Source organism: Bidens hawaiensis, unplaced genomic scaffold, assembly GCF_021521415.1.
Source record: "Bidens hawaiensis isolate Kalapana, Puna unplaced genomic scaffold, B.hawaiensis_p1.1 tig00021036_1, whole genome shotgun sequence".
NCBI lineage: Eukaryota > Viridiplantae > Streptophyta > Magnoliopsida > Asterales > Asteraceae > Bidens > Bidens hawaiensis.
This window is the reverse complement of record NW_027493254.1, coordinates 149,534-161,769: the sequence shown is the minus strand read 5'-3', so window position 1 is coordinate 161,769 and position 12,236 is coordinate 149,534. Positions and strand designations below refer to the sequence as shown.

Below are 12,236 nucleotides of genomic sequence, written 5' to 3'. Positions count from 1 at the left end.
ACTCTAGAAAGCAGTCGTTTTAGTCTACACAACTTTTTACGAGTAAGCTGTCAATGTCAAACACTTTTCTATTTCGAGCCTTCTAGATTTCTTTGAACGACGAATTTCTTGTGTGTTAGGCGACTGCACTCCCCAATTTGGAGAGCCCTGTTACCCTACTCCGACCAGACTATGTTGTCTTAACTGTGCCCACGCTGGCTTAAGAGTTTGTCTTAGGCGTTACGTGGGAAACCATATCCCAGCTGCCACTTGATAATTGCTGTGCTACCACAAGAGTAGAACTCTCTGGCATAACATATGATTGAACTAAAACCCGGGTGAACTCAGGATCCGAACTGACAACCTTACAAGGCTAAGCTCAAATCCTTCATTTATAATTCACCCAAAGTGCCAAAGTGAGGATTAGGGCTGTAAACGAACCGAATAAGACCTTGTTCATGTTCGTTCGCTAAGAAAGTAATTTGTTCACAAACGGTTCACGAACACTTACCGAACAAGATTTTTTGTTTGTGTTCGTTTATTAAGGAAATGAATGTGTTCACGAACAGTTCACGGACACAAACGAACACAAATAAAATTGGCAGAGCCTAAAGATTGAGGCCGATGTACTCATCAACGTGAATAATGAAAGTCTGTAAACGAATCAAATGAACATGAACGACATGTTCGTGTTCGTTCTTTTAACTTTAAACGAACACAGACACTTAATCAAACAAATATTTAAGTTTATGTTCTTTTATTTAAAAAAATAAACATTTGTGCTCGTTTGTGTTCGTTTGTTTAAAATCTAAACAAACGTTATTGAATAAAGATAAATGAGCATAAATGAACAAATATAAATAAACACAAACACACATAAACTAACATAAATGAACACAAATTAAAAAATATAAAACCATTAACTAGTAATCAATATAATATTTAATTATTTTTCTATTAACATACAAACGAACATAAATAAACAGATATAGGCGAACATAAATGAACGAAAGTTCATGAACATAAATGAACGGACGGAACATGTGCTCATATTTATTTGTTTAATTAAATGATCACACATTTTTTGTTCATGTTCGTTCGTTTATAAAATAAACGAACTTTTTATCAAACGATTTTCTAAATATTCGACTCATTTACAGGCCTAGTGAGTATCAAACTCCCGAGCCCTCTAACACAAGGCCACATATACATATTTATAGGGAGATAAATACATACAATAACAATCTTTTACAAAAATAAACACAAACTTATCTTACCTCCACCTTGATAAACAAACAACATCATATAGCGTTCACCCAAAGCAAAAGCAAAACCATCTTAGGGTTTCTAGGGTTTACACTCCTCCACCCAAACACCACCAACCATGGAACTCTCAAAGAAACGAAAGACCGAAGACAACGGCGTCGTCCCATACACCACCACCGTCACAGACATCACCACCACCGCCGCCGCCGTGCAGCCGTCACTCACTCTCACCCCCCAAGACGCCCGCAAAATCCTCGAACCCTTCTCCAAAGACCAGCTTCTAGACGTCCTTCAAACCGTCATGGTCCGTGACGTGGCCGTGTTAGACGCCGTCCGTTCAATCGCCGATTCCGACCTAGTCCAACGTAAATTGTTCGTACGAGGTATCGGCTGGGAGACAACCTCGGAGAAGTTAAGGTCTGTCTTTTCGGTGTACGGAGAACTCGATGAAGCGATTGTGATAACCGATAAGACCACGGGTAAATCAAAGGGATACGGGTTTGTCACTTTTAAGCATATAGACGGTGCGATACTGGCGTTAAAGGATCCCAGTAAGAAAATTGATGGTAGGATTACGGTTGCGCAATTGGCCGCTGCCCGGGAATCGGGCAGCGTTGACGTGTCGATGCGGAAGATTTACGTGGGGAATGTGCCGTTTGAGATATCGAGTGAGAGGCTGTTGAGTCATTTTTCGAGTTACGGGGAGATTGAGGAAGGGCCGTTGGGGTTCGATAAGCAGTCGGGGAAGACGAAGGGGTTTGCGTTTTTTGTGTATAAGAGCGAGGAGGGGGCGAGGAACTCGTTGGTGGATCCGGTGAAGAATATTGATGGGAGTCAGGTTCTGTGTAAGATGGCGACGGATGGGAAGAAGGGGAAACCGGGTGGGGGTGGGCCGCAGGTGCCGACGGGTCATGGGGATGGTGCTCCACCTCCGATGCCGGGGTCTATGAATACGGGTTATGGTATGCTTGCTGAATTGTTTTCTTTTAATGTCTATTGTCTTAATTAACTGATATTTTTTAATGTTAGTTTGCAATTCTTATTTGATTGCTTTCTTGTGATCTTTTAATGCCTATATTTTTAGTTTAAATGATATTTTTTTTAATGTTTTAAGTTTGTGATTCGTTATTTGAAATAACTTTGAAGTGATAGTTTTATGTTAATGGTGGATTACAGGAAGTTTACCATCGTATGGCGGTTATTCAGGCGGCCGGCCTTTGCCACATCAGAATCCACAGATGAATTCATCAGTGCCTCCAGTTGGCGGCGGTGGCGGCTATGGTAATCAGGGGCCACCTTCCTTTGGTGGTGGTAGTGGCGGCGGTTATGGTAGTGGCGGTTATAACAGTGGTGGATACGGCAGCGGATCACATTATGGAGGTGGGGATTATCCTGGGGTAAACAGTTACGGCTCTTCTATGAATAGAATGCCACCGAGCTCAGGTGGAGGGTACCCTGATGGTGGTGGTTATGGTTTGTCTTCAGCTTATCCGACACAGATGCACCAGCCGCCGCCACCTGGACCGAGAGGTCCTCCTGGCCCGATGTATCATGGTGGCCCCCCTTACTATTGAGGTAATTTTATTACTTTTTTTTTTTTGCATTTTCATTTAGGTCAGTTTATTAATTACTTTATACTTGCATTAGTGTGTTATCCTTGGGCTGATGCTTTATACTATGCTGATTTTTAATAGGTGAACTTAGTTAGTTTTCTAAACAGTAATACCTGTATTTTTTATATCATAAGATAAGTTTATAAATTGCTGAGTTTTACAATGTTCAATATGGTGAAAGGTGTCACCTAACGTCATCTTTTAATCTCTTTAGGAAAATTGTTTTTTTATTATTAAAAGAATAATAAATTGTTGAACGTCGCTCTCTATATTGTTTTTGGAAATTGTATGCTATACGCTACCATCATACATTGTTAACGAGTCACTTTTGTTAAATTTCTTGTTTTGGGTAAGAACTTAAGCATTGCTGAGGATGTGCTAATATAGTATACTATTGCATGTTTGCATTACTGGTATATAGAATGAAACTAATTCTAATTCTGGATCAATATGATCAGTTTGTTCTTTTCTTGTTAGTCTTTTTTCATGATTTTTGTGTTCTTGAGAAAGGTAGGCTTGTATCGTGGTTGATACATTGTGATTTTGCTAGTGCAGTTGGCTTGTATCCTTTTTGAGTCTATTTGCTTGCTATAATGCAGCAGTAATTGTTTCATGTGATATTTGTTGCCCCTTTGTTTTAGGGGCTAAATGCTTTTTTCATCAGTTGCTGATTTTTTTTTCTGAGGTTTTTTGGATATTTGTTATCTTATTTTATGTGATTTTAGTTGGTGTGTAATCACACAAAAACTGTTTTTGCTTTCTTTTTCAGGCGTGTCAACGTGTCTATTACCTGAATGATGTTTTTGAAACTGAATAATGTTTGGATGTTTTAGAGCTTAAGGCGATTCACTTAATGATACCCAAAATTATTTGCATTATATTGTGCATCCGTTTAAATTTATAGAATTTGAGTAAGATTTTTAATTAGAGGTTTTTGTCTATCTTGAAAACTCTGAACCAAAAACACTAAAAATATGAAGTCATGTTTTTTTTATCTTAAAATTTTTGGTGTATGATGTTAATGTTTTTTGAGCATTTTATTACTATTCATCTAAAGCTATTTTCATTGGTTATAATTTTTTAAAAAGCGTCAAGCCGTCTACGACCGCTCAGTAATAGCACATTTTTTTGTTTGGATGTTTATATTGGTGATAATGTTTGTTATGTTGGTAGATTGTTGAATGATGGATTGAGTTAAATGTGGTGTCCAGGTGTATGAGAGCTTGTTGGACTGCTTCGAGTGGTTTAAATGGTTATGGTGATTGCTGATTGGTCGATTTATCGACTGTTGCTGCTATCTGTCTTGAGTTGTTTTTCTTTCTGCTAGTATTATGCTTTAGATATTATTATACCTTTTCTTCATGAAAGGTGTATAAGACTTGTTAGTATGTGCTTCTTATTTTTTAGCTGCTGCAGTATATGCGAATTTTTTTTACCAGATGTTAACCTTTGGTATTCAGATTTGCTGCTTTTATATACTTTTATATGCTTTCATAAAGTGGTTAACTTGATAAATGTGTATTTTTGCTTGTGTTTCTTTCATCTGGGATAAGGTGCTGTTTGTTTATTAAGATATGAAATCTGAATCATGTTATGACCTTTGTGTAAAAGATGCCATTGCATTTGTGAATATTTGTTTAATCATATATCGAAAGCCAAATGCGAACTTGGTGTTACACAAAACCACTTGTAATCATGATACAAATTGAGGGGTTGCAGGATTGGTTGTTTGTTTTCTCTGAGTTATTTGAGTTTCTATGAATCTGCCTTTTAAATCGGTAAATCTGGTTCAAGACAGGATTGGTTGTTCAAGGTCTTGAGTTACACGCTTTATGTTCTTTTATCTGTAAATGCGGGTCAAGATCCGCTTTGCCATTTTAGTGAGGTTATTGGTAAGCGGTAATTGATGTTCTGTTGTAAATTAAAAGGTGGAAGATAATGATACTGCCAGATGTTTGTTGATGATGATTCTTTTCTTTTAGACTACTTTGGCAAGTGGCAACTATATGATAACCTTTACTTGTTGCATAACGTGAATGCCTTACTAGTGGGATAAAATCTATTTTGGAGCGATTGATGTGAAGTTTTAACATGTGGTTTATCTTTGAAATGAGTAAATTCAACAGAGGAATTGAATTGTCATTTATCATCAAAGAAAGCATGAGACTAAATGTGTTTGTGCGCGTTATCATTTAGGTTCTCAAACATCTGTTTTCTTTTTTGTTGCTTTTTTTAAGTCGTGAAACAACATTGTAAAATGGAATAGAATGAGTTTTAACATTGAAATGATTTATGATGCTTTTAGGGACTTGGTGTGATCACGAAATGAAAATGTGTGATAAGCCACATTAGGTTTCCTGATGATTATTGATCCACCATTGGATATTCTGTATTTTTGGTAACCAATCTTGTCGGTTGAAGCTAGACTTGCACAAATCGTTTTTTTTTAACCGGAACGGGTAGGAACTAGTTTTTTTTTAAACCGGGTACAAAATGGAACCGGTTCCCGTCAGGAACCAGGAACCGGGTAAGAACCGGACCTGACCTGACATGAAAAAATCAAAACCAAGTGGAACCGGGTATATCGGGTTTCAAATTCTAGATGGGATAATGATGACTTTTAATTTAAGGGAAAAAAAAATTTCTCACTGTCGTTTGATAAGCCAACAAAAAATATTGCGGTAGTTAATAAACTTTACTTAAAATATTTAAGATGGTCTTGCCCATGAAACTATTGAGGGAGGTTTGAAATTCTTGCAAGATGTTTTCAAAAATGGGAAAAGAAGATTTGAATACAAAAATTATTACAAATCGGTGGAAAGAAAATATTTGGGGTCGAATTGGGATGTTCTAACTGTTGGAACTCAACTTGTCATATGCTCTCGTGCGCTTTTGTCCAACAAGAAAAACATTACAAGCATTTCATAAAATTCTTGTGGATTAATTCGAAGCTGAAATGTTTTCAGATGGTGCTTGGTTAAATATCGGTTTTTCTTGGAGTTTCTAGAAGTTTTCAAAACCACAACCACTAAATTATCGGGGGTTTACATTCCTACTAGTTGTTAGGTGGTGCAAGAATTATACAATATCTCTTTGAATTTTAAAGAGTTTGTAAACAAGAATCAACTTTTCAAAAGTATTTTGGGAACCAATGAGGAAAAAGTTTAGAAAATATTTTGAAGAATTACCACCAATGTTTACATGCGTCGTCGCTTTGAACTCCTATTTGAATGCTGCTGGGTTTGGGGCATTGATTGAAGAAATATATGACAACTTGGATATTCATAAGATCGACTCAAAGTTGTCGAGGAAAACAAAAGAATCTTTCAACAAATACTTTTAAGAAATTTATGATCATTATTTTTAAATTTGTGGTCCAAACACAAAGTCAAATATTGTACGGCAAACAAGTAGGCTCGGTAAGAACAAACTTACAACAATGATGAATGTTGTTTGTGAGTCAACGGCTAAGCGTCAAGGGGGAAACACACCAAGTGAACTTGGTCGATATAGTAGAGCAAACTATATTAAAGGGGCACCGGTCGAAGAAATTTGTAACCTTGATGTTTTGGCTTTTGGAAAAGAAAGCAAAACGAATTTCCTACTGTTTCTGCTATGGCTCGTGATTTGCTAAGCGTTCAAACTTCAACGGTAGCTTCGGAATCGATTTTTTCTCTTAGCGGGGGGGGGGGGGGGGTATATCGATTCGAAGAACAAAACTCACTCCGGAGCCGTTTGAGATGTGCATTTGCCTAAAGGATCGTTTGGACACGATGGATCGTATACAAAGTCAGACAAAATTTTGAAGATGAAATACCAGTTGAACGTCCAATTCACCATCAAGAGATGGAAGGACTATCTTCTAGGCTATCGAGTGAAGAATACGAAGACAACTAAGAAGAAAAGCTTGAAGACATTCGAAGAAGTTAAGATGTTTAAAATAAATTTGTATTTGTTCTAGTCGTGTTTTATGTAGCTGGTTTTTATGTATTTGGACCAGAATCACCCGATCAACTTTAATGTAACTGATTGTCGAAGTTTTATAAATGTCTTACTTTCTTTTAAAGGAATGTTGTGTTTATATTATTAGTCTTACTTTCTTTTAAAAAAAATAAAATGAAAATTTAAAAAATAACCACTTCAAATCTAAAATAAAACAACATAATGTGATATTACATCAACAAATAATCAACCACTTCATTTCATTGGCGTAACGACAAACATTTTATTATACGACAAACATTATTAAATATAAAAACTAAAATTACAAACACCGTTTGTCGTCTTCATCCATTCTCTACGTCCATTAAGCTTTGTTACCAGGAGAGGGAGTTGTAGAGCTGAATGACTCTCTCACTTTCATGGCGTCCAAATGTTTTTTTTTTCGGGCAATACTTATTGATATGTTTTCTCAGAGAGTTTGTCACATCCCAACCTAAGCCAGAAATGCCGGGGCGTGAGCTGATTGTTTACAGCTCAAAGGTACTATCATAAAATAAAATGACAATATCTATTTAGTTAATTATTTTATAAACAATGCACACAATATCCAAAGATAACAAATAATCCAAAAACAAAGAAATATAATCCAAACAAAAACTTAAATAAAAATAGTCTTCGTTAAACCCTAAGGTTTTTTCTAGGTGTCCATCACTTCAATCTTCAAGTAAAATGAAAACTTGCATATTCGTAGAAAATACAATAGAGTTTGTCAACATAAAGTTGAGTGAGATTATCACCAGTTTTGCAATGATATAATAATATAATAATAAATAAGCAAAACGTAATAAATGCGGTAAATAAATCAAACTATGAGCAAGCAATTAGACAGTTGCCATGCGAGCGGGCGTTGGTCAGTCGTATGATCATATTATAAATGAGAATATGATGGACCTCTCCGAATGTGATAAAGTAAACAAATAAGCATGTAACAAATATATTTGATCAATCACACACAATTTCACGTTTGCTAGTTTGAGATATGTAGATAATACGAAATACGGATAATACGCATATGTCCCCAACACTTGTGAAAATTCAGTAAAATAGGGGAATGATAAAAGTCATCTTAAATCGAAGGTAAGTGAATAATAATAATGTTAAACGAGTTAAGAAATAAATGGATCGTCTTCTAAAGCGTCGGATGAAATAAACCAACTGAACCTGAAACTTTGAGATAAGAAAATATGAGTAAAACCGAACTCGTTTCCGGGAATCGTTCCAAACGGACGTCTAGAACTCCGGTTATGTTAAATTAAACATATAAGCGCGTCGGTACTGACCAGAATCTGAACAGCGAGTCGGAAGTCGGGTTTTGGTCAATAGCCTTAAAATTTCGTTAAGAAAATGAAAGTCTTCTGGACCGAACATTGGTTCTAACCAGAATTATGAGAAAACGAGTAGTCAAACTTGTTGACTATTTTGCCCTTTAACGGGTTTTAAACGAATTGACCAGCCAACACCCTTCAATCTCAGAAACTGATTGAAGGCTATTGACTAGGGAATATGTATGAATAATTTTACAGCTCACAACTTATCCGAAAAATAAAAGAATCAACCAAAAAGTGAAGTCAAAGGTCAATACGGTAGCAAAGTCAACCAATAAAGCATATATCTTCAAACAATAAAGCGAAAACGAGCAAGATTGTAACAGCCCAACTACCTCCGTATCATAATATTGTCTGCTTTGGCCAGGACGTACCATAATCGCCTCACGGGTTTGCTTTTGGTTGCCCAGGTGAAGACTTCCCAGGAGGTCACCCATCCTGATACTACTTCCAACTGAGCACGCTTAACTGTGGAGTTCTCCTCTCATCCACAACCATTAAGCACCCAAAATGCGTTAAGATGGAGATAGGTATCCACCTCCTTATGAAGAAGGTTTAGTTCTCCTCAACTGATATGGGATGTCATAAAGATGATGATGGCCAGAAGCAAGTGACGGCTGGGAATGCTTAATTAGGGTTTAGGGAATGTTTGTGGTAGATGATATATGTGTTGTTTATATAATATGCAAAAACGAACCTATTTTGGTTAGTTTGCTCGTTTAAGTAACCGAATAAGCTTTTAATGATCAAATCCATATAATGCGGAGTAAAATTTGTTCTTGGGCAAGGGGTAATGAACATGGACATGTACTTAGGCTATATTATTTTTCTTGGGGCTTAATTTACTCGATTTAGTCCAAAAATAAGTGATTTATATGCTAAAACGAACTAGGAAAGTGTAACAATAACATATTCTGTGCAGAAGAGCCATAGCGGCGCGCGGCACTTCGGGTTCAATGTGGACCACTTTCGTTTTTTTGCAATAATAGTCCTTATACTTTCAAAAGTGGTTAAATAATGAATATTTTGGAGTTAAATTAAGGATTGAACTACTTTAAGAACATGAGGGGTATAAAATGTTAAATACAACTCTTAAATACTTATAAATGCTTGATACTATTATAAAGACCCGAATAATATTTGCAAATCGATAACGCGAATACAAGTACGAATACGGAAAAACCCGAAATGTTACGGAGTTCGACACCGCTTTGAGAAACTTCCCATAATACTTACACCGAGCCATCTCATGTGTATTTCTCACAACACACAAGTCGTAGCGCGTCCAAACCTCCGCGCATCTTGGGGGTGTCAATTACCATAATTACTTACCATGGCTTGCCGATTTAAGCAGATTTGCGGTTTAAAGTGCGTTTGAGAGTTAGAGGGGTGGTGTAAATAATCTTAAACATAACATATCTATTTATAGTATGCGTGTGTGTCACACCCCAAACTAAGGCGGAAATGCTGGGGTGTGATCCGATTGCTCACAGCTCGAAGATACTATCATAAATAAAGGGTGACAATATCTATTAAGTTAATTATTTCCAACTACAGTGCACAATTATTCAAAACACAAATAAATAATTTAATACAAGTAATCCAATCATGATAATAATTGTCTTCATTCAAATCCTAAGGTTTTTCTAAATGTCCATACTTCAACTTCAATTTAATGGCAAACTACATATGCGTAGAAAACGGAGTTTGTCAACAACACATGTTGAGTGAGTTTATCACCAGTTTTGACACTATCAATAATGTTAATATAATAAATGAAAAAATAAGCAAAACGTGATAAATGTGGTAAATAAATCAAACCATGAACAAATAAGGTGTCAATTAACCATTGCCAAGCGTATCGGGCCCGGTAAATCAACCATGAGCGAATAATAATAAGACCGTTGCCATACAAATCGGGCACGGGTCTATACAAGGGAATATGATGGACCTCTCCGAATGCGAATGTGCACATAAAAAGTAAACACATAACAATTATATTTGATTAATCAAACACAACTATACGTTTGCTAATTTTTGATATATATATATATATATATATGATATACGCATATGTCCCCAAAACATTTAAAAACATGGTAAAATAGGGGAATGACAAAACTCACCTTAGATGAAAGGTAAGTGATTAATAAATATGATAAACGAACTACGATTTAAACGAGTCGCCCACTAACGCGTTGAACGAGATAACAATCAGAACCTGAAACTTGGAGATATGATAATATAAGTAAAAATGAACTTAATGCCGTTGGAATCGATCCAAACAGACGTCTAGAACTCCAGTTATGTTAAATTAAAGATTTAAGCGAGCTGGTACTGATCAGAATCCGAACAGCGAGTTGGAAGTCGGTTTTGGTCAGTAGCCTTAAAATTTCTTTACGAGAATAAAAGTCTTCTGGACCGAACGCTGAATCCGACCAGAACTATGAGAAAACGTAAAGTTAAAGTTATTGACTGTAATTGACCAATCAACACCCTTCAATCTCAGAAATCGATTGAGGGTTATTAACTAGGGAATGTTTATGAACGAAAAATCAGTTTACAACTTACCCGGAAAGTGAAAGAATCGCGAGATATGAAGAGACAATGGTCCACACGCATGCAAAGTCAAACGGTTTATGAACGTTTCTTCAACAAAATAGCAAAACCGAAGGGAATTAGGATGACCAGTGATAGGTGACGGCTGGAGGAGCTTCTATGGGTTTAGGGTAAAGTTTGTGGTAGATGAATGAGAGTTGTTTATATAGGAATAGCAAAAACGAATCAATTATGGACATATCACTCGTTTAAGCAAGTAAATAAAGTTTTAATGACAAAATCAATAAAATAAGCTGAAAGATATGATCTTGATCAGTAAGAAACTATAGGGACTTGAATTTTGGTTATAATATATTTTCTTGAACCTTAATTCACTCAATAATGTTTAAAATACTCGACTTTTATACTAAAAACGAACTAGGAAAGGAAATCGATTAAGGTTTCTGTGCAGACATCCCATCACACCGTGCGGCCAACTAGGGAGGCTCCATCGCGCGGTGCCCCGGGCTTCCAAGGGACAATTTTTGAAATTTGGCAATTATGGTCCTTTTTGTTTGATAAATGGTCAAGTATTGAAGCTTTTAAGCTATAAACAAGAAATGAAGAATATATAAAATGTGAAGGGTTTAAAGTGAGCATATGAAACTTGATTACTCATAAATATTTAATTTTGATTAATATTAAAGATCTAAAATATTTCCAGTCTTACAGTGTGTATTATTGATGTATAATAATTTATACATCTTTTGGCACTAAAATATCTTCAAATAAGTGTAATATCGGTAATTATATTAAAATAAGTAACCATTAATGTTTATAATTTCTATCTATAGATAAATATAGCCTTAAAGAATAAAATGAGCTGATATACAAAGAAAAATAAAGAAAAACTGTGAAGATTGGCTAAACACACCCCATGGTGAATCAAGGTATGGCCATGTTAAGAACATACGAAGTAAAGACAAAAAAATTCATAAAGCCAGAACATGGCCAACGCACCCATGTTTACAAGAACAATAGGAAAAGACAAAATAGAAGATTATGAAGCTCAATATTGCCATGTTTTACCAAAACACGCCTATGTTGGAAGACCAAGAGAAAAAGACAAATTTAAACTATTATGGAGTCACCACAGTCGTGTTTAACAAAACATGGCCGTGTTCACTTCCCTGCTGTACGATATGAAAACGATCATTAACTAAAACATGACAAAAAAATGACCATGGATGTGCTCAACTCACTACGACCGTTTTTTGGCACCCAGATCAGCCTATAAATTGAATGCTCATCCACCACATTTAGGAGACTTGAAGGGAATTGGAGAAGCACTTAATACACCCTAACCCACTCACTTTCACCACCATTAATAAGGGAATTATCTCATCCATCCAACCTTTTAATAATAAGGAGATTAAGCTTTTGGAAGAAATCATTAGCATCAAAGATTATTCGCACAAATTGGTTAGATTGCTCTAATTTGATCATGTTTGTA

The 12,236-nt window shown here is 35.9% G+C and overlaps 1 protein-coding gene across 1 annotated transcript; it reads left to right on the top strand.

The window, feature by feature from the left end:
• The first annotated feature begins 1,323 nt into the window (after positions 1-1,323).
• LOC143562580 (UBP1-associated protein 2C-like) lies at positions 1,324-4,384 on the top strand. The gene is made up of 3 exons (XM_077050342.1): positions 1,324-2,207; positions 2,422-2,820; positions 4,070-4,384. Exons 1-2 carry the CDS (start codon positions 1,364-1,366, stop codon positions 2,817-2,819), a joined length of 1,242 nt encoding a protein of 413 aa, XP_076906457.1. The 5' UTR covers positions 1,324-1,363; the 3' UTR covers position 2,820; positions 4,070-4,384.
• Positions 4,385-12,236: the final 7,852 nt, after the last annotated feature.